The 26,220-nt window shown below is 41.5% G+C and overlaps 1 protein-coding gene across 1 annotated transcript in view; it reads right to left on the minus strand.

Moving 5' to 3' along the window:
- The window catches only part of spg21 (SPG21 abhydrolase domain containing, maspardin), a 35,930-nt gene extending 18,177 nt beyond the window's left edge, over positions 1-17,753 (minus strand). The window contains exons 1-3 of the mRNA XM_061068705.1: positions 17,677-17,753; positions 16,446-16,508; positions 9,782-9,943 (exon numbers count right to left, since the gene is read on the minus strand). Of these exons, the coding sequence (XP_060924688.1) occupies positions 9,782-9,943; positions 16,446-16,508 (225 nt within the window). The 5' untranslated portion in view covers positions 17,677-17,753. The remainder of the gene's footprint in view (positions 1-9,781; positions 9,944-16,445; positions 16,509-17,676) is intronic.
- Positions 17,754-26,220: the final 8,467 nt, after the last annotated feature.

Below are 26,220 nucleotides of genomic sequence, written 5' to 3' on the forward strand. Positions count from 1 at the left end.
ACACGACTTTCACTCATTCCTAATAAGCGTGACACTTGCGATAACCCAGGGAAAAGGTTGACAATCACAAGAGAATATACCTGCTGGCCAATCAGAGCAGACTGGGCTTATAGTGAGCTGGGAAGGGGCTGAATCAGCTTATTTGAGAGTCAGAGTGTCTCCAGCTGCTGCCACAATGGACGGAATAAAGAAACTTTTTCTGAACATTGGAGAGTGTAAACCTTTTTTAATAAATAATGAACAGGAAAAAATCATATCTTTTACTCTGGACTTCTTCCATACTGCATTGTGGAGTAATTGTTAGCGAAATCTATTGACAATGTGGTGACTAGGAACCTCGTTTTCCATGACTAAAGAAAATACAATATCCCAAAAGGAATTAAATTAGATGATACTAAAATTGATAATATATGATATGATGAATGAATAATATATCAAATAAAGTAAATTTTCCAATGAAAATCTAACTGTGATCTGTCTAATGGCTGCACCATTAACTGTATATGATGATGGATGGCATGATGACTCCCGAAAAGTGAAGTCAAAGTATCTTGATTGTCCCCTGGTGGCTGGCTACAGTAATGTTCATAAAAAAAAACCCTTGTTAACAGATCCATATTAAATAATTTTTTTATTAAGGATTGTTTCTGTCGTCTGGTTATGGCGACATAGGAGAGGGATAGTTAACAGAAAAATTAAAATTCACTCATTATCTAATCACCCAGTTTTGGCGTTTCAGGGGTAAACTAGCCTGGGTGCTCCCCGGGCTCCACCGGCCCGGCTCCCCGGCTAACGCTAGCTACCCGTCAGACATCTATGTGGCCACATAAACATGCTGATCGTCGAGGCGGTACGGAGCCCCCCAGGGGACACGGGGGGGAAAAATGATGGGTGAAAGAAAAAAAAAAAAGGACAGACTTTCTAGAGATCTCGAGAAAGTTTAGGACAATGTACATCCGGCGGGGCGCCACAGAGCAGGGAAGCCGAGGCTGACCGGCTGCGGGGATAGCCGCCTTACTCGCGGAAGTGGGCGACTGTGCATCGATACAGAGACATAACAGGATCGATCCATGTTATCTGCTCCGTTCATTACCTTAGCGATGTGTTGCCGCTGAATAATTATAACCAGCGCTGCTCCAGGATCAGAACAGACGCTCATTAAAAGTCCGGTCGTCCTGTGTGTGTCGGAGTTTGCTTCCGCCTCACATCCCTCTGTCCCGCGCTCACTTTACACTTTAACAATAAACACCAGCACTGATCACAAGTTATTAGGACACCTACAGGACTGATGTTTACTTTGTGTTTGTTTGAGCTCATGAAACACATGTTTAAACACCATGTGCACGTAGTTCCCAGCTCCACACAAGAGGTAACGTGACGTGCACAGTACAGGACCGTCAGCGTTAAAGTGACGGAGCGATCCGAAGTCATGATCGGTCATCATCGGATAATAACTAAAAAATACATGTGATTATCAGTTTTAAGAGGAACAGAGACAAGCACCCACACACACAGTCTCCCATGACAGACCAGCAGTCAGAAAGTATCTCGAGATCTCGAGAAAGTCTGTCCTTTTTTTTTTTTTTTTTCACACATCATTATTTTCCCCCCGTGTCCCCTGGGGGGCTCCGTAAGGCGGAGATCCCCGGGACACCTCTAAACGTTGACTCAACAGTGTGGAAGGATGCTGCTGCTGCGACAGCTTCAGCTCCCACTGCAGAGCTGCGCTGGGAGCTGTGGCTCTCGCAGCCAGGCTTCGGCCCACCTGACTCTGGTTCAAAACGATATGGTTGCAAGTAGGGGTGCAACGATTAGTCGACGTCGTCGACAAAAATCGATGACAGGAATAGTCGCCGACGAATTTACTAGTCGATGATTCGTTGGTTACGTCATAGCACGTGTTTTTCGTGCCGCGCAGCGGAACTAAACGTCGTTTTACCGGAGGTGCTGATGAAAGCAGCTGAGGAGTGAGCCATCTCGCTCCCTTCCTATCTCTGAAAGTTGCGCATGTGCAATAGCGTCAAAACACGGTCCGATGGCGGCCTCCGCTGCAGCAGCATCGCGCACCGTATCGTAACGGAGACGATGCGGACTCGCCTCTGTCAGATATTATATATACACGTATATACCTGCGCGCAGGATTCTAGCATCCATTTCAAAAATATGGTTTCAACTTTTTATTAACGAGTTTAAAAGCGTTATGTTATCCTATTGCCTGACAAACGTATTTTTTTAATCACAATTATTTAGTCAGAAGAAGACTGTAGTTTAGTTTGTTGATGTTTTTATTGCTGTTACTTTCCCTGTCATTTTTGTTAACAGGAAAAATGAGTACTTGATTTTTAATTTATTTGTTTTATTAGCACTTTGCCTGTGCTTGGTTTTAAATGGACAAAAACTTGATTTGTCTTTGCTTTTGTGTCAGCAGTACCCTTATATGCAACAAAGTTTATTAAAAGACATTTTTTTTGAATGAAGGATCCATATTTATTGCCTTTATTTTCAGTCATCACATGCCTCGAACAACCTCAAGCTAAATTTAAAAGCTGTTTGCTAAATAAGAGCAATTCGTTAGTTGCAGCCCTAGTTGCAAGATTGTATCTTTGTCTCCAGTAGCCATATTTCTACAGAGGTAATGGATAGCTTTAAAATCTAGGCACTTGTATCTCGTGAAGGAGGGGGGGGGGGGGGGCACTTAAAACAGGTCAATCTGACGAGGGCTGTTTTAGACAGGGTAAAAGGGGTGCTGTTTTAAATGATCCTTGTGGTATTTTGCCCAAGTATGTTACAGACATTTCATCAAGACCCCAAGGAACCATATCAACTGTGGTAAAATGGGCATACGATGGGTCCTTGTGTTTGATGATTTCTCCACAAAAGAAGAAGTCCTGACACTTCAGCCCCTGAAGACAACGAGGGGAATTGACATCTACAACGCGATGAAGAGGTTCTTCGTGGAGAAAAAGGTACCATTAGAAAAGCTGGTGTCGGTGACAACAGATGGGGCTCCCGGCATGCAGGCTTCATTGCGCAATGTAAAGGTGACCCAGACTTCCCAACATTTCTACATTACCACTGCATCATTCACCAGCAGGCGCTATGTGCAAAAGTAATCGGCTTTGATCATGTGATGACTCCTGTCGTGAAGATCATAAATGGCATCCACTCCAAAGCCAAACAACACCGGACATATTGTGACCTGTTACCACACACAGAAATCCGATGGCTCAGCAGGGGACAAATTTTGCAGCGTTTTTTGTCACTTTTGGGCGAAATCAAACAGTTCATGCAATCGAAAGGGGAAGACGCTTCGCTTCTGGAGGATACTGAGTGGATACTTGACTTTGCATTTTTAATGGACATCACTAGGAAACTGAACCATTTTAACTGTGAGCTGCAAGGCAAAGGTAAGACTTTCGCTGACATGATAAGTGCTGTAAACGCATTTAGAGCTAAGATGAACCTTTTCTCTGGTCATTTACAGAGAAAAAAAGTGCAGCACTTTCCCTCCGTACAGTCAGTTTTGAATGACAATGCTTCTGCATCTGTAGCTTTTGACAAAGCTGCAGAAAAGTACTTTCAAGTCATAAACAGACTAGGGCAAGAGTTTGAAAACAGGTTTTGTGACTTTGATCAACTTGAGCCATGTGTGTCATTGATTGTCATGATTTGAAGATATGACAGTTAATGATTTCCTTAACATGTTTAGAAGTGATAATTTGTAAAAAAAAATAACAGATGTGATTTTGAACAAAATGCTACAAATGTGCTTTCTTTGTACAAAACTGTCAAGAAAGATATTTACAAAAATATCAGAGATGTGTTGCCTATGACTTTTAAATGTTGAAACAGATTAACAGAAATAAATGTTGCCTGTTTTAATAAATCTGTTTCCTACCATCATTGTTGTGGAAATCATTGTAAAATAATTATTGTGAGGAATAATTAATATTGAAGTGATCAGAAAGTCTCTTCACATATATTTTTATTGTTATTGAAAGATGATCTGTACAAATTTGTTATTCAGGAAGTTTGTATCAAACAAGTAGCCCTTCCTACTACTCAGTACCTTCGAAGTAGCTCTCAGTCTCAAAAACGTTGGTGACCTCTGCATTAAAGGAACCGCCCTAAACTGGTTTAAATCATATTTTTCAGATCGATTCCAATTTGTGCAAATTAATGATGAGTCATCTGTGAACACCAAAGTTACCCAAGGTGTTCCACAGGGCTCTGTGCTCGGCCCCATTTTAATCTCATTATATATGCTTCCACTAGGAAACATTATCAGGACACACTCAGTAAATTTTGACTGCAGTGCGGATGACATCCAGTTATACTTGTCAATAAAACCTGAACAAATTAATCAATTTACTAAACTCCAAGCATGTCTCAAGGACATAAAAACCTGGATTACCCGCAATTTTCTCCTATTAAAATCAGATAAAACAGAGGTTCTAATACTTGGCCCTAAAAACATTGGAGATACATTATCTAATGATATAGCTGCGCAAGACGACCTTGCCTTAGCTTCCAATGAAGCAGTCAGGAACTCGGGAGTTATCTTCGATTCTGATTTGTCCTTTAATTCTCACTTAAAACTAATTTCTAGGACCGCCTTCTTCCACTTGCGTAATATCTCAAAAATCAGACATGTCCTTTCTCAAAAAGATGCAGGAAAACTAGTCCATGCTTTTGTTACATCCAGACTTGATTATTGTAATTCATTATTATCAGGGTCCAACAGTAAGTCGTTAAAGCATGTCCATAATGCTGCAGCACGTGTCCTGACAAGAACCAAGAAAAGACACCACATTTCTCCTGTATAAGCTTCGCTACACTGGCTCCCGGTTAACTCTAGAATAGAATTTTAAAATTCTATTCCTCACCTTCAAGCCCTTTAATATATGTTTGCAATGAGACCTGTCTTGCAGTGTTAACTAATGCATTTTTTAATACAAAACAAGTTTCTCACCTCACAGCTTTTTTATGCTACAACAGCCACCCCATCCAAATAAATGACTTCATTGCTGCTGGAATCAAAGTATTATTCAATTGTCAATTTGAGCACAGATTTATCTTACTACCACACAAAGAGCCAGCACTTGTACTTGTTCAGGAAAAGTCTGGTGGTGTATGCAGCAGGGGTAAAACGAGACCTAATGACCTGCGCCCGCCTGGTGGCAGCACACTCCTGCCGAATGCTAATGACCTGTTGATAGTCTCAATGTCGAGGAACACTTGTCGCTCTTAAGGCTCTTATATACTACTACGTGTCCGTTTCTCGGAGAGGTCTCAGCGGGGGGCAAAGAGTCTTTTTGATTTTTACTTCTCCGACACAGTCCGTCGGAAAAAATTCATCGCCAAACCCATAGGTGGGGCGCAACGGAAGACGAGCTCAGAGAAGCCTACCCCATTTGGGAAGAAGAAGTCCACGTGTCTCTGTTTACATGTTAGCTTGCGTCCCACACACTGAACCATGGCAACTAACAGAACTAAATAAAGTGACACCCAGCGTGTCAAGATGCTGATGTAATCGTTTCTTAGCGCAGCGGTTCCCCGGTCTTGTTTCCGAACTGTGTTGCTGATTCCACAGCTTGAATCTGCTTGAGGCTACATGTAGCTAGAAGCTACCCGGAGCTAGCTCCCCCCCAGCTTCCACACACAGTCAGCAGGGACTCCCGGCACTAACAACTACTATCCAGTGTTTGCTTCTAACCTGACGGTATTATAGAAACAGTGTCATGATAGAAGTGGAATTAAAGTCGTGACGGCGGGTTCTTGCACTGTTACCACCGCAGTTAGCATGGTGGCTAGCCTAGCCTGCTAGCGCCGTTTTGAAAGCTCGTTATAACCGTCTGTGACCGTGCACACATGCCCTCAGTGCTCTAACGAGCCACCGTCAGCCGGACAACTCCGCTGGCTTAACACACACGTCACATTAATCGTAGAATCATAGTTGTGTTCGTGTTTGTTGCTACAAGTAAACAGGAAGTTTGAGGTCCGGAAATACGGAAATGACGTCATACGGAAATGATGTCGTTCGCGGATCAATCACAGCCAAGAGCGGTCCGTCGGGTCTCCAACATGAAGACGGATAGTTAGAAAAATCAGACGTGTACGAAAAGCTGTCCGAAGCACTCGGAGAGGGCGTTTCACGACGGATAGGGCGGTCTTATCTGTCCGTAATAGAAAAAACGGAGAGGCATAAATTGACCTTTGGTTAATTTTGCTGTTGAAGAGACTTCCTAAATGTGGTCAAAGACCAATCCTGGCTAAGCTACAGATCTGCTTGCTAGAGGTTGGATATTTTGAAAAACGTGCTGACCGCATCTTTTGTTGCGTGAGTATTAGTGTTGAACAATATGCATCCACCTAAGAAAAAAATTAAATGCTCTCTTTCTCGGGAATGGCGAATCATTCTAGACACTGAATCAACTAGTAAGCTGCCATGAACTTAAAGGTGTGCACTGCCAGACTGCAGACTGTGCCGACCACAGTACACTGGATAGAGGAGATGGACAAGGTTTTTAATTAACTTAAAAGGGCTCTCTCCAGCGCCCCCCTGCTTTGGATTCCCTGACTACAGGAAGACATTTTGCACCGTCCCCACTTATTCTCACAGTGACACAGACTCAGATACGAGGAGCAGGAGCAGCTTGTGCGCGTGAAGCAGCCAATAAGTTAATTTGTTGAACAACAGTGGAAACAAACTGTGGAAATACAGTGTCTCTCTGGTCCAAAGCTGCTCAATGATCAGAAGGTTGGTTTGTACAGAGCTGGAGTTTCCTCCTGCACTCCTGCTGACCTGCTCTCACTTTAACTAAGAAACATTCATCCCAAGTTATCAGGACCTGATCAGTACAAGAAGTGTACTTAGTGTTTGTTTGATTCTCTGCAGAGTTTAAGAGGCTGCATTTAAACATCATGAAAAATAACTTGAGACATGACGCACACAGTCAGTTTTAAAGTGACCGGAGTGACACGATGACACCATCGATTAATAACTAAACACATGATCTTAACTATGTCATCTAAATCATCCTAATAAAAAACAGAGCAAACAAGGTCATTTTTGGAAAGATGAACTTAGTTTAAAAAAAAAGTGAACTATGAATGAATAGTTCATTTTCATCTGCACTGAACTTTGAACTCATTCTTTTTAACTGTGAAATAACACTGATAGTAAGTTTGTCATCTCATTCATAACCATCCCACCCTGTTAACAGAGCTGGTTAAATATACCCTGAGCCAAATATTAAATAATTATTCAAGAGCAATTTTTCTTAAAAGGAGCCAGAGTTTATTTATTGTTTGGTTTGTATGTGTGGTTTATTTTATTAATGGATATTACACTATTATTAATTTTAATTCAAATGTCAGACTGAATATTCGTAAGAATTCAAAGTTCATTCATTTAAAAAAAATTTCAATGGTACGAAAATGTCTTTGAATAATTACAATAATATTGTTTATCACAATCATTTCTGGGACAATATATCATCCAACAAAATGTGTTATCATGACAGGCCTACCTTAATATTTTTAATAATGCCCCAAGTTAGAGGTTTTCTGTCACAGTTTACAGCTTTAGTTCTGAGAATTTCTTTCATATCTTAGCAAAATTTAAATTGTAGACTGAAATATCCCTGACTAAATTGATATTGAATTGAATCAAGACCTTGTCCAACCTTTAAAAGAAACCTAGCCTTGATCCCTCTGTTCTCAACTGGAGACCAGGGCTGCTTGTGAGAGCCCCGGCCGGCGGCGGCGTGAAGTAGCCCGCTACGGATCTCTCTCAGAGCCTCGCTACCGGCCCGGGACCGGGACTGCGACCGGCCCGGGACCGGCCCGGGACCGCGACCGGCCCGGGACCGGGGCTCTGAGAGAGATCCGTCCCTACCAGAAATCCACGGAGCTGCTGTTCCGCACGCTGCGCTGCAGAGCTCCGCTGTCATGGCTCTGCAGGAGCCAGCGAGGAGGAGAAACGGCAGCTAATCGTTTTACACTTCCTTGTTGCTCCAACATTAACTACAACAGCGTCCCAACTTGTGTCTTTTTTGTCTCATATGTGCTGAGGAGCGTAGCGCCCCCCCCCCACTCTCTTTTTATTTATATGACTGCTTGTGTGGCTGCAGCATCGGGGCCAGCTGATAAATTAAACTTTTTATGAATCCCGTAGGAGGTCAGCAAAAACATCTTTTCGATCTACAAATGCCTTGATCACGTTCCTCAGCTCTGCAGGTAGCGCTCTCTGGTGACGTGGTTGATTACGTCACTGTAGATCATCTGTCAATCATCGTATAAAGCCCGCCATGACGATTTGATTGGTCCGATCAGCTCCTGATCGGCCATAGTTTCTCCCCAACGGAGCGACTCCAGACCGAACTTCCCGAACAACAAATGTTGTGGGCGGGGCTAAGTTCGTCTGGCACCCAGGCTACAGTACAGAAGCTGCCCTCCCCAAGTGTGCAGCCTTTGATACTGTAGATCATGCCATTTTAATAACTAGGTTGGCATCAAGGATACTGCACTCAGGTGGTTTGATTCCTAACTTGATTCTGTTCTCGCTATAGAGGACTATAGATACCTGGATGTTTACCTCAATAACAAACTGGACAGATCCACACACAGAGACTTCCTGTAAAAGTGGAGCCAGAGGTGCCTCCATCTGCTGAGGAGACCTTGGGAGTGTGCAGGACACTACTAAGGACTTTCTATGACACTATGGTGGCTTCCACAGTACTCTACGCTAGGGGTGTCACGATACCAAAAATTCAGTAGTCGGTGCCAATACCAGTAAAATAACACGATTCTCGATGCCAATTTCGATACCACGGTAAAAAAAAGTGCATTATTTGGATGTTGTTAATGTCATATACGGTAATTCAATGTGCTTGCGCTGCGCATATACTGAGGGTTATACGGTAGTTGCGGTCGCATGTGAGTGACGCTTTGTTGTGAGACACGTTATGCATTAAATTATACATCTGCCTCTTAGAAGGAAACATCACATCACCCCGATCATGGCCTCTCTACATTGGCTCCCTATCCATTTTAGAATGGATGTTGAGAATTTACTGATCACTTTGCCAGGGTGCCAGGGCCTCAAGCTACATCACAGCAATTTCTATTATCATGGTATTGCTAAAATGTGCTGTAAATTTTGAATGTTTCTGGTACACAAGCTAGAGTCATTTCACCATGTTTTTTGATATTCTAAAAAATTATGATAGTAATTTTATTGTTTATCGAAGGTCGACAACTTGTTACGTTAAGTGCAAACGTAGATTTCTATAATTTAGATGAAACACACTCATGAAAACATCAAAATAATTTTGTTATAATAGATTTCTGTCAACAGATCCCTCTCACCTAAATCTTACACACTGGACCTTTAATTAATTCATGCTTATAACCTTAACTGTATTAGGGTGGCCCCCCAGCTGAACTACATGCGTTCAAAATCTTGGACTATTTCACATGATCTCTGCAGGTACTTCCTGCCTCTGCCTCTGTCTGCTGCTCCACCTCTCCCCAATAGGGTCCTCGCACTAGTCAGTGCTTGGGCACTGCAAACAATGAGAGTGTGAAATTATGCCCAAGCACTGACTAGTGAGATACACTATTATTTTGGCCTGACCACCAGGGTCCATATTTGTTTTCTTTATTGGGTAATTTTGTATGATGGTGGACTGTCATGCACTCTGCAAAGATGTCCACAACAGCAACAACAGCCCAAGCACTGGCCAAAGCTGCAATGAGTTTTTAGTTATGAACTCACCGAGATGACTCTGTAGCCCCAGCCTGTCAGAGCCAATAATTGCTGGAAGAACACTTCTGCTGTCCCACTGACAGGAGGAAGGAAGATAATGGGACACCTGATGCTCTTTGGACCTGCATCATACAGCGACCACACCTTACTGTCATCATCATCAACAATAATCTATAGGAGACAGAAAAGAACACAGTGAGGTGGAAAACTTTTAGGGTTAGGCCCCGCCTTTGGTATAAAACAGAGTTTTGCATGAAAATGACTTCCCCCTACCTTCCCACTTTCAAGTACAACAAGTGTCAAAGCAGATTGCAATTCCAAAAATATCTATACATTTTCAATCAGGGTAGAAAAGGCACTTTACCTTAATCATAAAAGAAAACAAATAAAATCTTACCTGCATCCCAAAGTAAACAGGAGAATGTTGTTGTCTTATCTCACCTCACTGACTTCTAGTTATATATATTTATAATATTTACCCCCTAACCCCTCCCATCATCAAAACCAAGTGCCATTCCTGAGAGAAATTTCACAATCCTGGAATGGTGCAGTAAGATGCGGGGCGTCTGGATTAGTATCATTCTAGACAGATATATACAATAGAGTAAAAAAAGACAAATTTAAAAAAAGATTAAAATAAAAAAAATAGAAAAGACAGAATTAGAGAGTAATTCACTCATACAAAGTGCTCCATACCATCTTTTAAAAAGGATCCTTTTTATCTTGCCTTGCCTTTATCTTGTGTTGGCTTTTGTATTGTCTTTTACTTACTGGCGATGTCAGTGGAGCTAGCATTGGAGCTTTCCATCCCTTTTTTGCAGAGACATGTTCATCCAAAGCAAGAGGGTTAAAATTTACCCTAATAATAAACCATTAGTCAACAAAATGGTAAAATCGTCATTACAGAGAAAGAAACTTGCTTTTAACATGGGGGACACGTCTGACCTGCATATCGCTACCAAAGAGCTTAAAATAGGAATTTTAATAGCAAAACTAAATTTTAAATAAGATATGGAGAGGAAAATGGCTGCAAACAACCTTGGCTCAGCATAGTCGTGCATGAAAACCATTGCAGGTCTAAAGAACAAAACAAAAAGCACTCAAGTCACTTTAGATCGTTTTAATTCAGACACTACCTTTGCCAATGCTCTTAATTGCAATCTATACGTTTTGACATGTTTGATTCAAGAACTGAGTCTCCAACTTCAAGAAATTCCACACTTCATTATGAACCAAAACAATGTTGAACAGGCTTTCCGTTCTAAAAAAGGTGAACAAGACCCATTGGCCAGACAATATCTGCGGTCGCATTTTAAAATATTGTGCAAAAGAGCTTAGACCAGTTTTAAATTTCATTTTTAATAAATCTTTACAATACAGAATGTTCCCACGGTCTGGAAAGATGCAGTCATGGTCACTGTACCTAAAATAAAAACTTCAAGAACATTTAATGATTCCAGACATGTGGCCATAATTTCTATTTTAATTAAGAATTTTTAAAACATTGTGCAGTCTGTAATTTTAAGACACACGGAGCACGCCCTTGACCCACTGACCCACCTACAGGCCTCCCAGAGGAGTGGAAGATGCCTCAATCACTCTGCTCAATTTTCTTTTCAAACCCTTAGAGGGAAAGGGCTGTCCTGCTCAGCTTTTATTTATTGATTTTTCATCTGCCTTTAAAGTTTAAACACAATTCAACCTTACATTTTAACCTGTAGGCTTTTAAAACATTTTAACCTAAGTTTAAATCTGGTGGGCTTGATTTTCGATTTTCTAACAAACAGCCACAAAGAGTGAGAGTGAATGGATTTTTATCAGATAAAGTTTGCTCTCCCACCTGCTCACCACAAGGGTGTGTTTTTTCCTATGTGTCACAGATAGGTTCATTTTAAAGTATGCAGATGACTCGTGATTGTCGGCTTCAGGCAAATAAAAACAGCCATGGACCTGTTGTTGAGTGATGCGAGGAGTCATTCCTCCAACTTAACATTTAAAAAACCAAGGATATCATCATTGATTTTAGAAAAAATTTCCCACACACGAAGACACTTATATCAAAGAATCGTATAAATATGTTGGGACTATTTTTGACTCAGTGAATGTGAAAAGATGGTCGCCCGCGTTTGTACTGTTTAAGGAAATGTCATATTTTAATATTGACAAAACCATGCTGATACTATTTTGTCATGCTTTTATTGACTGTATTCTTTGGTGTCATGGTTTGGTAACCTGTCTTTAAAGGACAGATGCTGCAGTGCTTTTACTTTGAAACGGGTTCGGAAAGTGCTGTAAATACATCCATGTCACAAACAGATAAACATTGAGGTTCACAGAAGAATATAGAGAGAAAATTACCTTTTATGTTTTTCTTATGAATTTATGTCTCGAACAAATGGTTGAAATACTTTCTGTATGCCTTTTCAAAATAAAAGCACTCCAGCGTTTCTGTTAAGGGAATTCATTCCCTTGTTTAAAAAAGTTTTTTTTATTGTGAAATATTTCCAAGAGCGGAAGATGAACGGCTTTATACTGTGTAGTACTGGTAGCTGACGCTGTTTGGACCAATCAAATTGTCAGGGTGGGCTTTATACGATGATGGACAGATGATCAACAGTAAGGTAATCAACCACGTCACCAAAGAGCGCTTTGGTTGAATTCGTTTTCAACAAACATGCCTGCCGCTGGAGAGCTGAGATGTGTAGATGCTGCCATTGAGTCTGTTTTAGAAGACATCGACAGTGCATTCATTTTGAAAGAGGAACAGAGAAACGCCATCAAGGCATGGCGATGCAACTCGGCGTGCACGACGAGGTGGAAATTATTTTTTCATCGATAAAACTATTGCATGTTCGCTATGTGGCAGGAGGTTGCCCTGAACGAGGTTGCCCTGAACGCAGCACAGCGATGATGTTAGCAGCTGGAGGAAGCAGCCCGGAGCTAGCCTCCGCTACTTCATGTCCGCACACGGACCGCCAGTTCACAGGGAAGGGAACCCGGACAGACCCGGGTCTGGGTGAGGGCTTCCGGGAGTGAGGGCGTGACAACAACCGGACTGAGAGGTCGAGAGCCGTCAAATCGAGCTAGCTCTCAGCGGCTAGCTGCTCTCTCAGCGGGTTTTAGGAGTACAGCAGCGCTTATTTACAAGTGTAACCATTGAACGGATTCCGTTTAACTGCCACAAGAGTTGTTCATCTTGTGATAAAGATCTCAATGAGGAAACACGCTGTGTTGTTTTGTTTTTTTACCGTGGTATCCAAATTGGCATCGAGAATCGTGTTATTTTACTGGTATTGGCACCGACTACTGAATTTTTATTATGGTGACACCCCTACTTACAAATGGTAAGAGAAAGTCTTGAATGTCTGACTTAGTAAATAACTTACAATGTCGCTTAACATACTACGTTGCTCTGATTGGTTGTAGGTCTATCCAATTGAGCGAAGAGGCATTTTTTTTCCTGGTTCGGTTGAAACACGCCCAATAATCACAGCCCAATGGAGCGGTCACAGACTCATATTCTGACTAGAATTATGAGTATGACAACGTCAGGCTAGGTATTTATATGAGTACAAGGGACTTCTTTCATACAAGGCAGTAATCATATTTGTGGCCATATTCAAATCAAAGCCTATATGTAAAAACTTTGTGCTGCAGTTGCAGCTCCTCTGCAGAACATGATGTGGAACTGAGAAGCTACATATCGTGCATTGTAAATATGAATAGATATTAATAGAATAGAAAAAGTTGCACAACTGCCTCTCTTTGTGTATATTTATTTCTTGTACATTCAGCCTTTAACACAAATTGCAAACATTTTTAAATATGACCCTTCTAAGTGGGGTTTTTGGAAGATGTCAGGGTGGTAGGCCTCGGCTTACGTTTGGAATTAAAAAGTGATGTTCGGCTAGAAAAGGTTGGGGACCACTGCTCTACATGGGGAATTTCAACTTCTACCCTCTGTTGTACGCTAAATCAGGGAAGCCACGGTCGTTAAAAGTGTGTAAATAATTTTATGTTAAAGCTTCAAAGAAAACTTGCGTAAAACTGATATCGCATCTCAAAGCAAATTCACTGTGGTATGAACCTAAAGTAGCTTTGTGATCCGAGAGTAAAGCCAGCAAAACAACCTGCCTCAAAAAATCCACCATCATCCCCGTTCCCAAGAAGCAGAGGATCACAGGCCTTAATGACTACAGACCAGTCGCCCTGACCTCTGTTGCAATGAAGACCTTTGAGCGCCTGGTGCTGACTCACCTCAAGACTATATAACCAACCACCTCCTCGACCCACTGCAGTTTGCCTACAGAGCCAACAGGTCTGTAGACGACGCAGTCAACATGGGACTCCACTTCATCCACCAGCACGTCGACTCCCCCAGCACCTACACCAGGATCCTGTTTGTGGACTTCAGCTCCGCATTCAACACCATCTCCCAAGCTCTTCTCCGTGACAAGCTGACACAGCTAAGCGTGCCTGAGCCCACCTGCAGGTGGATCACTGACTTCCTGACCGACAGGTAGCAGCGCGTGAGGCTGGGCAAGCTTGTCTCTGAGTCCCGGTCCATCAGCACTTGAGCCCCACAAGGTTGTGTGCTATCCCCTCCTCTGTTCTCCCTCTACACCAACAACTGCACCTCCAGCCATCCCTCTGTCAAACTCCTGAAGTTTGCAGACGACACGACCCTCATCGGATTAATCACCAATGGGGACGAAGCCGTCTACAGAGAGGAAGTAAACAGCCTGGCTTCCTGGTGCAGCCAGAACCACCTGAAGCTGAACGCTTTGAAAACTGTAGAGATGGTAGCAGACTTCAGGAGAAGCCCAGCCCAAACTGCCCCCCTCAGCCTATGCACTCCCCAGTTAAAACAGTGGAGTCCTTCAGATTCCTGGGGACCATCATTGCACAGGACTTGAGGTGGGCGGAGAACATCACCTCCATCACCAAGAAGGCCCAGCAGAGGATGTTCTTCCTGCGGCAACTGAGGAAATTCAACATGCCGCGGAAAGTGATGGTGGAGTTCTACACGGCCATCATCGAGTCCATCCTCACCTCATTAATCACCGTCTGGTTCGCTGCCTCCACTGCCAAGGACAAGGGCAGTCTGCAGCGGATCATAAGGTTAGTTGAGAAGGTCATCGGCTGTGACCTGCCGGCTCTCCTAGACCTGTTCCACTCCAGGACCAGTAAGAGAGCAGGCAGGATCATTGCTGATCCTTCCCATCCCCGTCACCACCTGTTCCAGAGACTTCCCTCCGGAAAAGGTTCCGGGCCATCAGGACTAAAACCTCGCGCCATCTGAACAGTTTTTTCCCCGTGGCAGTGGGGCTCACAAACAAGCCCCCTGCATCACACTGACTCTGTATCACACTAACCCTTGATCTTTATAAATACCACTGTAAAATTACTCCCGGGATTATATTTAATTATAATTATATTTAATAATATTTATTTACTTCAACCCTACTGTACCATACTCTCTAATATTTATCCTGCACTTCTTTTCTTTCTTTTTCCTAGACCCTAATACTGTTTGTATTGTTTTGTTTTGTGATTTGTATTCTGTGCAAGCACACTGAGAGCCACTTCACCATGTCAAATTCTTTGTTTGTGTAAACTTACTTGGCCAATAAAACCTGATTCTGATTCTGATTGTGATGCTGTGCCATGGGAAATCAGCTTTGTACATTTTTCTGTTTTCTATCTTATCTAAAGGATTATATGCAAAGTGTTCTCAGACTTGTGACGACTAGTTTCCAGCGTTAGCAGTGGTTGTCTAAGCCATTTTACAAGCTTTTACTCCTGAGATGAGACCGCGTCGTCATGTAGGCTACAAAAAGCATGGGATTGGCTAGTTTACTGGCCCTACCTCAGGAGATGCTGCCACAGTGTGTGCCATGTATTGTTAGACCAGACTAATCGATTACTAAATAAGTTGCCAACTATTTTGATAATCCATTATAATTTATTAAATCCATTAGTTGTAGCAGCCCTAGTAAAGAGTAGATGGCTGAGACGGACTCCCTGTTTCGTCCCTCGTGCTATGGGTTAAAGAAGAGCGATATCATTCAATTTGTATTACTGTAGCTCTTGGATCTGAATATATTACATTTATCCATTTTATAAAAACTTCTCCAAACCCAAATATGTGTAGGGCATGCAGTAGGAAGCCCCCATTCCACTCTTTCAAATGCCTTTTTGAGCATTCAAGGAGTCGGTAGCTATCACTGTGTTTTCATCTCTATTAGGTTGTATAAAATGTAACAGGCATCTGACATTGTCAGTAGATGGCCTTCCCTTGATGAATCCTATTCTAGTCTCATAGACAAAATTGTTTTTTAGTTAGAAATTGCAGTCTTTATTTATCAGCTTCTTGGATCAGTGGGTTCTTTATCTATTTTAACAATCAAGGATGACAGAGCTTTGTTGTATGTTTTTGGTAGTTTCCCCAATGAGAAGGATTCTTCATACATAGCTGTTAGAATAGTCTGAATAGAGCATACTCTACTTTTTAATTTATGTTTCGTTTAATTAAAATTTCAGGTTACACCATCTATTAAAAAAATCAATCAGTATGTTACTTGGACAGTGTTCATGTATTGATGTGTACTTGCAGTGTGCTCAGTGATTATGCATCACAATTGTTAGACATAATAAATCCTTAGATACTTACTCTCCTCAAGGGCACTGTGCTTCTGAACCAGTTGTAGTCAGGTGAAACTTTGATCTCCTCCATCTGATGACAAAAGCAGAGAAAGGACAGACAATGTCATAGTCAGAGAGAGACATAAAGATAATCAAAGAGAGAGACAGAAACCTAAAGACAAACAGGCACAGTCAGTCAGAAACTAAACTGTAAGACAGTCAAAAACAGACAGTTGGAGAAAAACAGAAACAGAAAAACTACTAACAGAGGGCAAATGCAACTGTCAGAGACAGACAGACAGAAAGACAGTAACACACATATAGTCAGAGAAAAAGACGATCAGTCACAGAAACAATCAGAAACAGTCAAACACAAACAGACTGAGATGGAAAGGCGATGACAAACAAAGAACAGAAGTCGGTCATAAACCATCAGACATTAAGAGCCACAGAGACACACACAGTCACAGACAACCAGAAAACATAGTCAACAACATACAGAAAGAGAAAGAGACAAACAAAAGGGGAAAGTCAGTCACAGATATACACAGACAAAGAGAAAGACAGTCTAAGACAATAAAGGAGAGTAACACAGTCAAAGACAAAATCAGAGACTGTCAGAGACAATTCCATGTAAAATCATCACACTTTTGGCTGCAACGTCATAGAACTTAGTGAAATTTGGCATGCTGATTTGATCACAAAAGAAACCAATGTGACATCATTTATTATCCTAACTAGGGAGATTAGGGCTAACGAAGAAAACTTTTTGGGGGCACTCTGGACTTTGAATGTTCACATCTCCGGAGATGTGAACATTCAAAGTCTGCTACACTCAATATAAAAATAACAACATAAAACCCCATATAAATAACTATTAAAAACTATACATAAAATTGGACAAATATTCAACAAGTAACTTCAGGTCATCAAGCCGTTCAGAAAGTTTGATCTTTGGTTTGTAAGTAGTTGCTGAAAAAACATTAATTAGCGGAAGTGTCATCATGTGACAAAAAAAAAACAGTAAACAAAAACTGTCACCGGCAGAAAGGTAATTACGGAGAGTGCCAGACACAATCCGTTAAAGACATCAAGTCACAGACAAACACACAGGAGAGACGGTCAAATACTAACTGTCTGACACCATCAGAGCTGTTGTGTGGAGAACGTTCGTGGACATCTGCTACGAACAGACTCGGGTGAGGACTTGGTGATTAAATAAAGTACCGTGTATAAATATGATTTAACCGTGCTATTACCGTGGTTGTCGTGGCTGTTAGTCACCGCGAACAGGGGACTTTATCCTTGTCTCGGAACCATTCTCCGACTGCTGCTTCCTGCCTGGTCATATGACTTCGGTTTCACACACTTCCGCGAAGCATCTGACACCGCCCACAGATTCACCGGCTAAATAACAGATGCGAAGCCACCGTTTAAACTCCAGCCAGTGGCAATATGACTGCACGATGTCGAACGCCAATCTGTTAAACATCACGATGTTATTTACTGCAACGTGTAACCTGCCTTTTAGCAATAACGAAGGTGTTATTGTGAATATTCTCTTCACAGACAGCAATGAATCATGCGCATTACCGCCACCTGGTTAGCCTCCGGTATTGCATGTAAATTGTACTCGACTAGAGTGAGGGGAAAATACCCATTTTTTGTGGAGCCAAATCAAGGCCAAATGTGGGGATCATTTAAACAAGTTATTTTAAGTGAAACATTAACATTTTAAAATTAAAGCTAAGTTTCGATCTTAAACTTTGAACTGAAAGGAAAGAGTTTTCAGTTATCTTTTTTTTATATACAATTCTGGAATTTCTTGGAAAAAATCATTATTCTTTTTCAGTTTCAGTTGAAGAATTTATATTTTCAGATTTCAGATACAACTTTCAGTTTCAGATATTTTTTTAAGTGTGAGATCCTTTTTTAAAGGTTTCAGATAGGGTTTTTTTCCAGATTCAGACTTTTGTCCCTGATCCCTTTCATTGTCACCGACCTGCATAGACGGAGAGCCCCTCCCCAGCACCTGTTCTAGGCGTGTTCATAGGCAAATGTGCAAAATGGCGGTAATACCACTAAGAAAATAAAATAAAGAATTTAGATTGGGGCCGCCAAAATCCCACAATCTGTAGAGGAGTATAACTGCTGAACCAAATTTCACCAAATCCGGTAAGAATGCTTTGGGGGCAACTAGGCACTAAAATCTAAAGTAGCAAATTGATAGGATTTCTTCCCCTTTTTTTCCGATTCTTATTGAGCTGCTTCGTCCTATTGAGAGCATTAAGGCTTGAACCCGATCATTGCTGCTTGCAGCTATATTTATTATTATTTATAGTTAAGGAGTAGGGCTCATGTATTTGGAACACATCACTAAAAGTACTCTGTACTGCCGTAATCAAAGTTAACTTGTTAAACAGTGTGTTGGTTAATCCTCATGGTTTCTCTGAAATGTCCAAACACTAGAACCTCTATTTAATGAGATTAATATCTGTACTCAACAATTCAGGCTTTGAATTTGACTCCTCTCCAGGCAACCCTTTCCTTGCAAAGCACCAGACCTTTAATTTTGTAGGACAACAAAAAGACTACAAATCTTCCGCCGCAGACTAAACACACATCTCTTCCAATTTGTGGTTTGGCTTTTTTAAATAAATTTTACTTACTTGATACTTGTTGTTCTGGGTTTTTACCCTCATGGTTGAATGCACTTATTGTAAGTTGCTCTGAATAAAGGCATCAGCTAAATTAAATGTTATGTAATTTAATGCAATGTTGTAGGCTCCACCCTATTTGTTTATGTAATAGTTACCTGAGTAGTAAACAAGTAGCAGATAAACAAACAAACGTGGACTTCTTCTACATATAATGACGTCATGAGGTAGGCTTCTCTAAGCTTGTCTTCCGTTGCGCCACCTACTGTTGTGGCGGTGAATTGTTTTTAGCATCCACATCATTCGGAGAACCATAAATGAAAAAGAGTCCGTGGGATCCGTGCGTCCCCCCGCGCGCAACGGATTCGGAGTAGCATATTTCGGCCTTAAATTGCTAAGGGCCCTTGATGAAATGTAGCGCTTTCTTCAACAGCCAGGCAGGTTTGAAGCTGCTCCATAAGTTTTAACCTTCCTTATAATGCTCCCAATGGTGTCTCTTGGAACATACATTTTTGGGAAGTCTTCTTATACCCAAGCCCCTTCAGGTTTGATAAAATAATCTCCTCTCTCAGCTTTTGTGGAAGCGTCTTTGTCTTTCCCATGATTGCAACTCACCTGAAATACCTTCAAGGGTGGGGTTTATATATGCATCACAGCTGAAGCAAATGAAGGATCATTATAGAGTTCCCAAAGGCTTAATTATGTTTCAACTCCACTTTAGACCATAAAAACTGTCAATATTATATTAAAAAGAGAGAAAAGGGAGATGATGAGTTCAATTATAAAAAGTAAGAGTCGACTTACTGGTACACAACACTGAATGTTCTTTTCATGTTCTCTGCTCAGCATTGACTATTATGTAGGGGTTGAATAATTGTGACATGGCTATCTTAACAAAATATACGGTTACAAACAAATACTACATCATGCATTTTCTGTGTTGATTTTATGTATCACTCAACTCATAAAGAAGTCATCCGAGGCAGAATCTTGCTCTTTGAAAAAACTGTAATGGATAAATCCTTAAAATCTTTTTGGTTGAATATTTCTGATTGCAACTGTATGTTAATCTGCCTCAAAGTCCGCCCTGTACACGCCCACATTCATCCATAAAAGGTCAATACAAAGCACCCCATGCATATTAAATTATCCTGCTGACCAATGGGTTTTTACAGTGAATCACAATGAGAAGAAGAAGCAGAACACTCTGACACCGATACCGAGGTGTTTGTTAGTGAGGTGGAAGGGAGGAGCAACAGATTGTTTGGTAGCCACAGCAGTGATGTCACTAATCAAGAAAATACACTGATACTATTATATATATTACATATTAGACAAAGATAACCCTAGTAAATACAAAATGCAGTTTTTAAATGATGATTTCATTTATTAAGGGAAAAAATATATACAAACCTATTTGGCCCTATGTGAAAAAGTAATTGCCCCCTAAACCTAATAACTGGTTGTGCCACCCTTGGCGGCAACAAGCGTTTGCGATCAGCAAATGAGTCTCTCACATCGATCTGGAGGAATTTTGGCCCACTCTTCTTTGCAGAATTGTTTTAATTCAGCCATATTTGATAGTTTTCGAGCATGAACGGCTTGTTTGAGGTCATGCCACAGCATCTCAATCGGATTTAAGTCCGGACTTTGACTAGGCCACTCCAAAACCTTCATTTTGCTTTTTTTGAGCCATTCAGAGGTGGACTTGCTGGTGTGTTTTGGATCATTGTCCTGCTGCATAACCCAAGTGCGCTTGAGCTTGAGGTCACAAACTGATGGCCGGACATTCTCCTTCAGGATTTTCTTGTAGAGAGCAGAATTCATGGTTCCATCAATTATGGCAGAGGTCCAGGTCCTGAAGCTGCAAAGCAACCCCAGAACATCACACTACCACCACCATGTTTGACTGTTGGTATGATGTTGTTTTTCTGAAATGCTGTGTTCCTTTTACGCCAGATGTAACGGGACGCACACATTCCAAAAAGTTCAACTTTTGTTTCGTCAGTCCACAGAATATTTATCCAAAAGTCTTGGGGATCATCAAGATGTTTTTTGGCAAATGTGAGACAAGCCTTTGTGTTCTTTTTGGTCAGCAGTGGCTTTCGCCTTGGAACTCTTCCAAGGATGCCATTTTTACTTTTTCACATAGGGCCTGGTAGATTTGGATAGATTACTCCTTTAATAAATGAAATTATCATTTAAAAACTGCATTTTGGATTTACCTGGGTTATCTTTGTCTAATATTGTGACGGAGCGCACGGCATCCGTCACGTGTTTGTTTTTTCGCTCTCTTGGTTTTTTTTTTACATTTACTTTGATGATTCTGCCTTGTTGGCCTTATATTTGGGATAATAAAAATTCCCTCTTACACCTGCATCTCCAAGTCCTCCTGAGAGTTATTTCCACCGAGCTCAGCCGCTCATATGCATACCTACCTTTAACATTTGGTGGCAGTGGTGGGATCCAGTGGCCATGAGAGGCTCTCAGTGAGTAGAGGAGACCAGACTGAGCTTTTGGACGGCCGGGAGGTGAGAGGCCCGCTAGACATTCTCCGTGAGAGCTGGGAGGGGGACGCTCCTCACCAGCCGGTAAACATCGTGAGCTCTTTCCTAAGTATGCGGGAGAAGCTGGAACAGCTGAGCTCCATGGCACCTGACCACCTGGCCAAGGCTCAGGCACGACAAAAGACATGGTATGACCAGACTGCATGCAGCTGCTCTTTCCATCCTGGAGAGAAAGTACTGCTGCTGCTACCCTCATCTGAGAGCAGTCTGTTGGCTAAGTGGCAAGGTCCGTATGCAGTGCTTCACAAGGCCAGCGAGGTAACCTACGAAATTGCCATGCCGGACAGACGTCGCTCAAGGCTCCATCGCATGAGGGATTTTAATTCAAGGATTACCCGTTGGCACCTGTCGTTGCAGCCCAACAAGTTTACTATGAAGTACAAGGCTGGCAAAGACAATGTTATTGCGGACTTTTCGCGCCATGACATGGACGCTCTCTCTTAAGGAGGGGGGTGTGTGACGGAGCGCACGGCGTCCGTCACGCCAGTAATACACTGCCCCGTTTACACGTGTGTGCCGGTGCGTATGGCGACCGTCACGGCAGTAATAAACTGCCCTGTTTACACGTGTAATCTTTACAAATGTTATTTGTAAAGATTAAAAATAACATTGTGTGTGTTGCATGTCTGTTGTCCGGGTCCGTATACCGTGTTTATGTTTGTTAACCCGTCCATTGTTCATACAAACTTTTCGGTGCATGCTTCCTTCAACCATTACACCACTACAGTTTAAATACCTTTACACCTGTAGGCGTTTCTGTTAAAATCACCACGCCGTGCAATGTCTTGTGTTATAAATGTTCCGTTTATTTAGTTTAAAATCTCACATTAATAACATATTACACAGCGTTTGTCTTACCGTTGTTCAGTGTCGCGTCTGTGTTTGTCTGTGTAAGGCGAGCAGTCCGTGATGCAGATGTAAATAGTCTCTCGACTTCCGGGGTAACCGGAAGTGAACCCGCGGTGTTTTAATATTGTTTCTGCTGTAATATTAATAGTTGGCTATGCCTTCCTGTAGCAATTGTATGGCAAATATGTTGCCGTTTATTTTTCCAGTCATATGGAATTTATAGTATGAGCTGTTAAAGCTTCGGGGATTGCCTTCCCTGTGACACCCCTGCGTATGATGCTATGTGGGATGGTTCCAATTGTAAGGGGCGGGGTAAGGTCCCATTTAAGCCTGTCTGTGCATTGAGTCTGGAGGCTGGACATGGGAAGACGTAAGTCTAGAGAGCTGCTTCTAGAAGGACGTAAGTCTGAGAGCTCTCCCAAGAAGTGTTTTCTTAACCGTATATTGTTATTGTAATTATTTGTTTGGGCCAATGTGCCTATTTATTTTCTTATTTCCTAGTGTTTGTTTTTTCGCTCTTTTGTTTTATTTAATATTTACTTTGATGATTCTGCCTTATCGGCCTTATATTTGGGATAATAAAAATTCCCTCTTACACCTGCATCTCCAAGTCCTCCTGAGAGTTATTTCCACCGAGCTCAGCCGCTCATATACATATCTACCTTTAACAAATATGAAAATGTGTTTGATGATCTGAAACATTTAAGTGTGACAAATATGCCAAAAATTTAAAAAATACTTTTTCACAGCACTGTACGTGACTGCAAAACAAAAATTTAAATTTATTGATTTAAATAAACCTTCAAACATTATTCTGTCCAGTTAAGATGAATTATAGTGTTAATAATTACATCAACTTAACATTGTGTGTAATTTCATGTCAAATGTCAGCAATAATTGATTAGAAATAAAGGTTGTAGTGACTTCATAAAATTGGCATGACAACTAAATTTTTCTTCAATAAAAAAAGGATTTTAAGTCCCCTTAAAATACCTGGACAAGTTCAAAGAGTTGAGACTGTATACATGTACACAGAGTACATGCAGGCTGAACAAATTATAAGGACATTCAAGGCAAGTATAATTTAATTTACAGGTAAATTCTAAAAAAGAAATGCATCTAAGCACTTTTAAATTGTATTATATTGATTCAGTTGGACATAAATAATAAAGTGAAAATTAGAGCTGAATATCCTTCCTCTGTACCTCCCCTTCCTAACATGAAAGAGAACCTTTGAAAACCCTTTGAAAACCTGTTTAGTTTGTCCAGTCTGGACTACTGTAAAAAAACACTGCAGCCTCCGCAGAGAGGACCCGCTCCTGATGTGAATACAAAGTATTGAAATATGGATGGCCTATTCTAGAGTAAAGAAAACTACGATTTGTACAATTTAGATGAAACACACTTGTGAAAACATCAATAGAATTATATTTATATTCAATGTCTTTCAATAGATCCTTTTCACCTAAATCTTACATACTGAACCTTTAACATAGGAATGCAATACATGATCGAAATGTATATGATCATTTGTCAGCATCCTCATAAGTCTCCTATTTCCCTTTTTCTAATAACAATCTGTCATGCCCTCTGCCTCACCTGCCTACTAGGCTCTCTCTTTCTCTTTCCCTCTCTCTCTCTCTTGGTGTGTGTGTGTAGGTGGCGTGACTAATGCTCAGTGTAGCTTGAGTTGGCTGCCTGAACTAGCTTGCAGGGGTCGCTCCATTTATGTCCAGTCTGTCACATTGAATGAAGATCGTCAATTATATTGTAATCAATTCATTTATTTTGAATTATTGTTTTCAACATCTTTGTAATCTCTTTAGAAATGATTATTAGGATTAGTTATCAGTATTTACTGTGGCCCTCATCGTCCTCCCATTCGTCACCGGCCTTGGTCTCACATCGATGCGGATTTTGTCACTGGCCTATATCCTTCAGAAGGTAACACTACTTTTGACAGTAGCTGACTGTTTTCATAAGGCGATGCACAGCGAGCATATCGCACCAGGAAACACACTGAGAAATTATTTTAAACGATATAAATAACATATTATATATGATATAAATGACCAAATATGCATCCCATACTTTGTTATCCTGGAGTTTTGATTTCACTGATTTTCCCCCTCACATGACTAAATTTCTCCCTCTGGCAATTTACTTCAAGCAGACAGACAGAGAGAGAAAGAGAGGGGGGGGGCTATGAAGACCATCCTCATTTACCACCGAACCCCTATATTGAACGGAACATATAACAACAACCAGCGGAGAAAGCAGAATCGCGGGCTGACCGGCGCGGAGAAATGCGGGTCCGGTGTGAACAGCCAGGCGGCTGCGCGCCAGAGAGCTGCGCGGCGCTTAGTGGGCGGCTCCACGTCTGGTGTAAGCCCGGTGTAACTGTAAGTCGCTTTGGATAGCGCTCCCGCCAAATGACATGTAATGTAATGTAATATAAATCAGGGCTTAGGGACACTTAGATGACAACATAGGAGCAGTATGGAGGCATGTTATGGTTTTCTGTTGTTTCATTACATCTGAAGGACTCATCATTGACTTCAATTGTATTGGATTCTGCTCTAACAAAGTTTACTCCTGAGAATCCAGGAGTGTTTTGTGGACTGGGATTATGTACTAATCAAATTTGGAAAAGTGTCTCTATCTCATATAGGTGGAAAGGCCCATTCCAGATGCTGTTAACAACCAGAACAGCCCTTGCGGCTAACGTCGGTCTGCAGGTCGGCGAGTGTACGAAGCTGTGGAGGAAGATCAGGGACAAATTTGTCCGCCAGAAAAAGGCTGAGGAGCAGCAGTGGCGATGTAAATAAACGGTCGACGACTACTGCCATACACAAAGAAGGTCGTCTTAGTCAAAAAACGTTACTCTACCTAGTGTTCTGGCGGTGAATTCCTTTGCAACACGCGCAACCCTTGGAGAACCATAAATTAAAACTAGTCCATCGACACAACTGCGTGAAAAGCCACATCCGCAGTTGCAGAACCATGCGCCGGCCTTTAGGGTCCGAGGTAAAGTAGATGTCAGGCTAAAGAAACAGGTCTTCTCAGCTTGTTTGTGTAATTGGGTTAATCCTTAAAAAAAGCTTTAGCTAAAACAGAATAATTTTAGCAGTGTTACTTTCCCAGTTATGTTTATATGTCATTGTAGATATAAAATCACACCTAATTTACCTGACAACGGTGATGCCTATAGGATGCAGGGAGTCTGTGAAGTTTATTAAGGGACACCGTAGTAGCTCTCTCCCTCTTTCTCCACTGCCGGTCCTGTAAGGAAGTGTAGCGTTGGCGCAGCAAGTGTGGACGCCAACTGTTTGCTGCGAGCCCAGAGTACAGCTGTGTGTGTGTGTGAGAGGTATCACCGTCACCATAAATGCACAATGTAATCTCCTCCAGTCAGTATGTTCACACAAACTAATGGTAACGATACTTTACTTGTTGTCAAGACAATAAGGACAGCGTGGATCTCTGCTTTATTGTAATGAATTGCAGGGCTGTCACTGTTTTTTCCCACAAGGATTTCTTTCTTATTAATTTGTTTGATTTCTGGTTTCTTTGTTTTATTTCATTTTGTTCTTTATTCTATGGGCAACGTGGAATATAGTTGACGGGTACTGTGCAATCTTGGTGTAATGGCTTGAATATTGGTGAGTTATTTGTTAGGGTTTAGTTCAGGTTCGGACACCAAAGCAGACATGGAAAGTAGTTGGTAGTA

Source organism: Limanda limanda, chromosome 3, assembly GCF_963576545.1.
Source record: "Limanda limanda chromosome 3, fLimLim1.1, whole genome shotgun sequence".
Lineage (NCBI taxonomy): Eukaryota > Metazoa > Chordata > Actinopteri > Pleuronectiformes > Pleuronectidae > Limanda > Limanda limanda.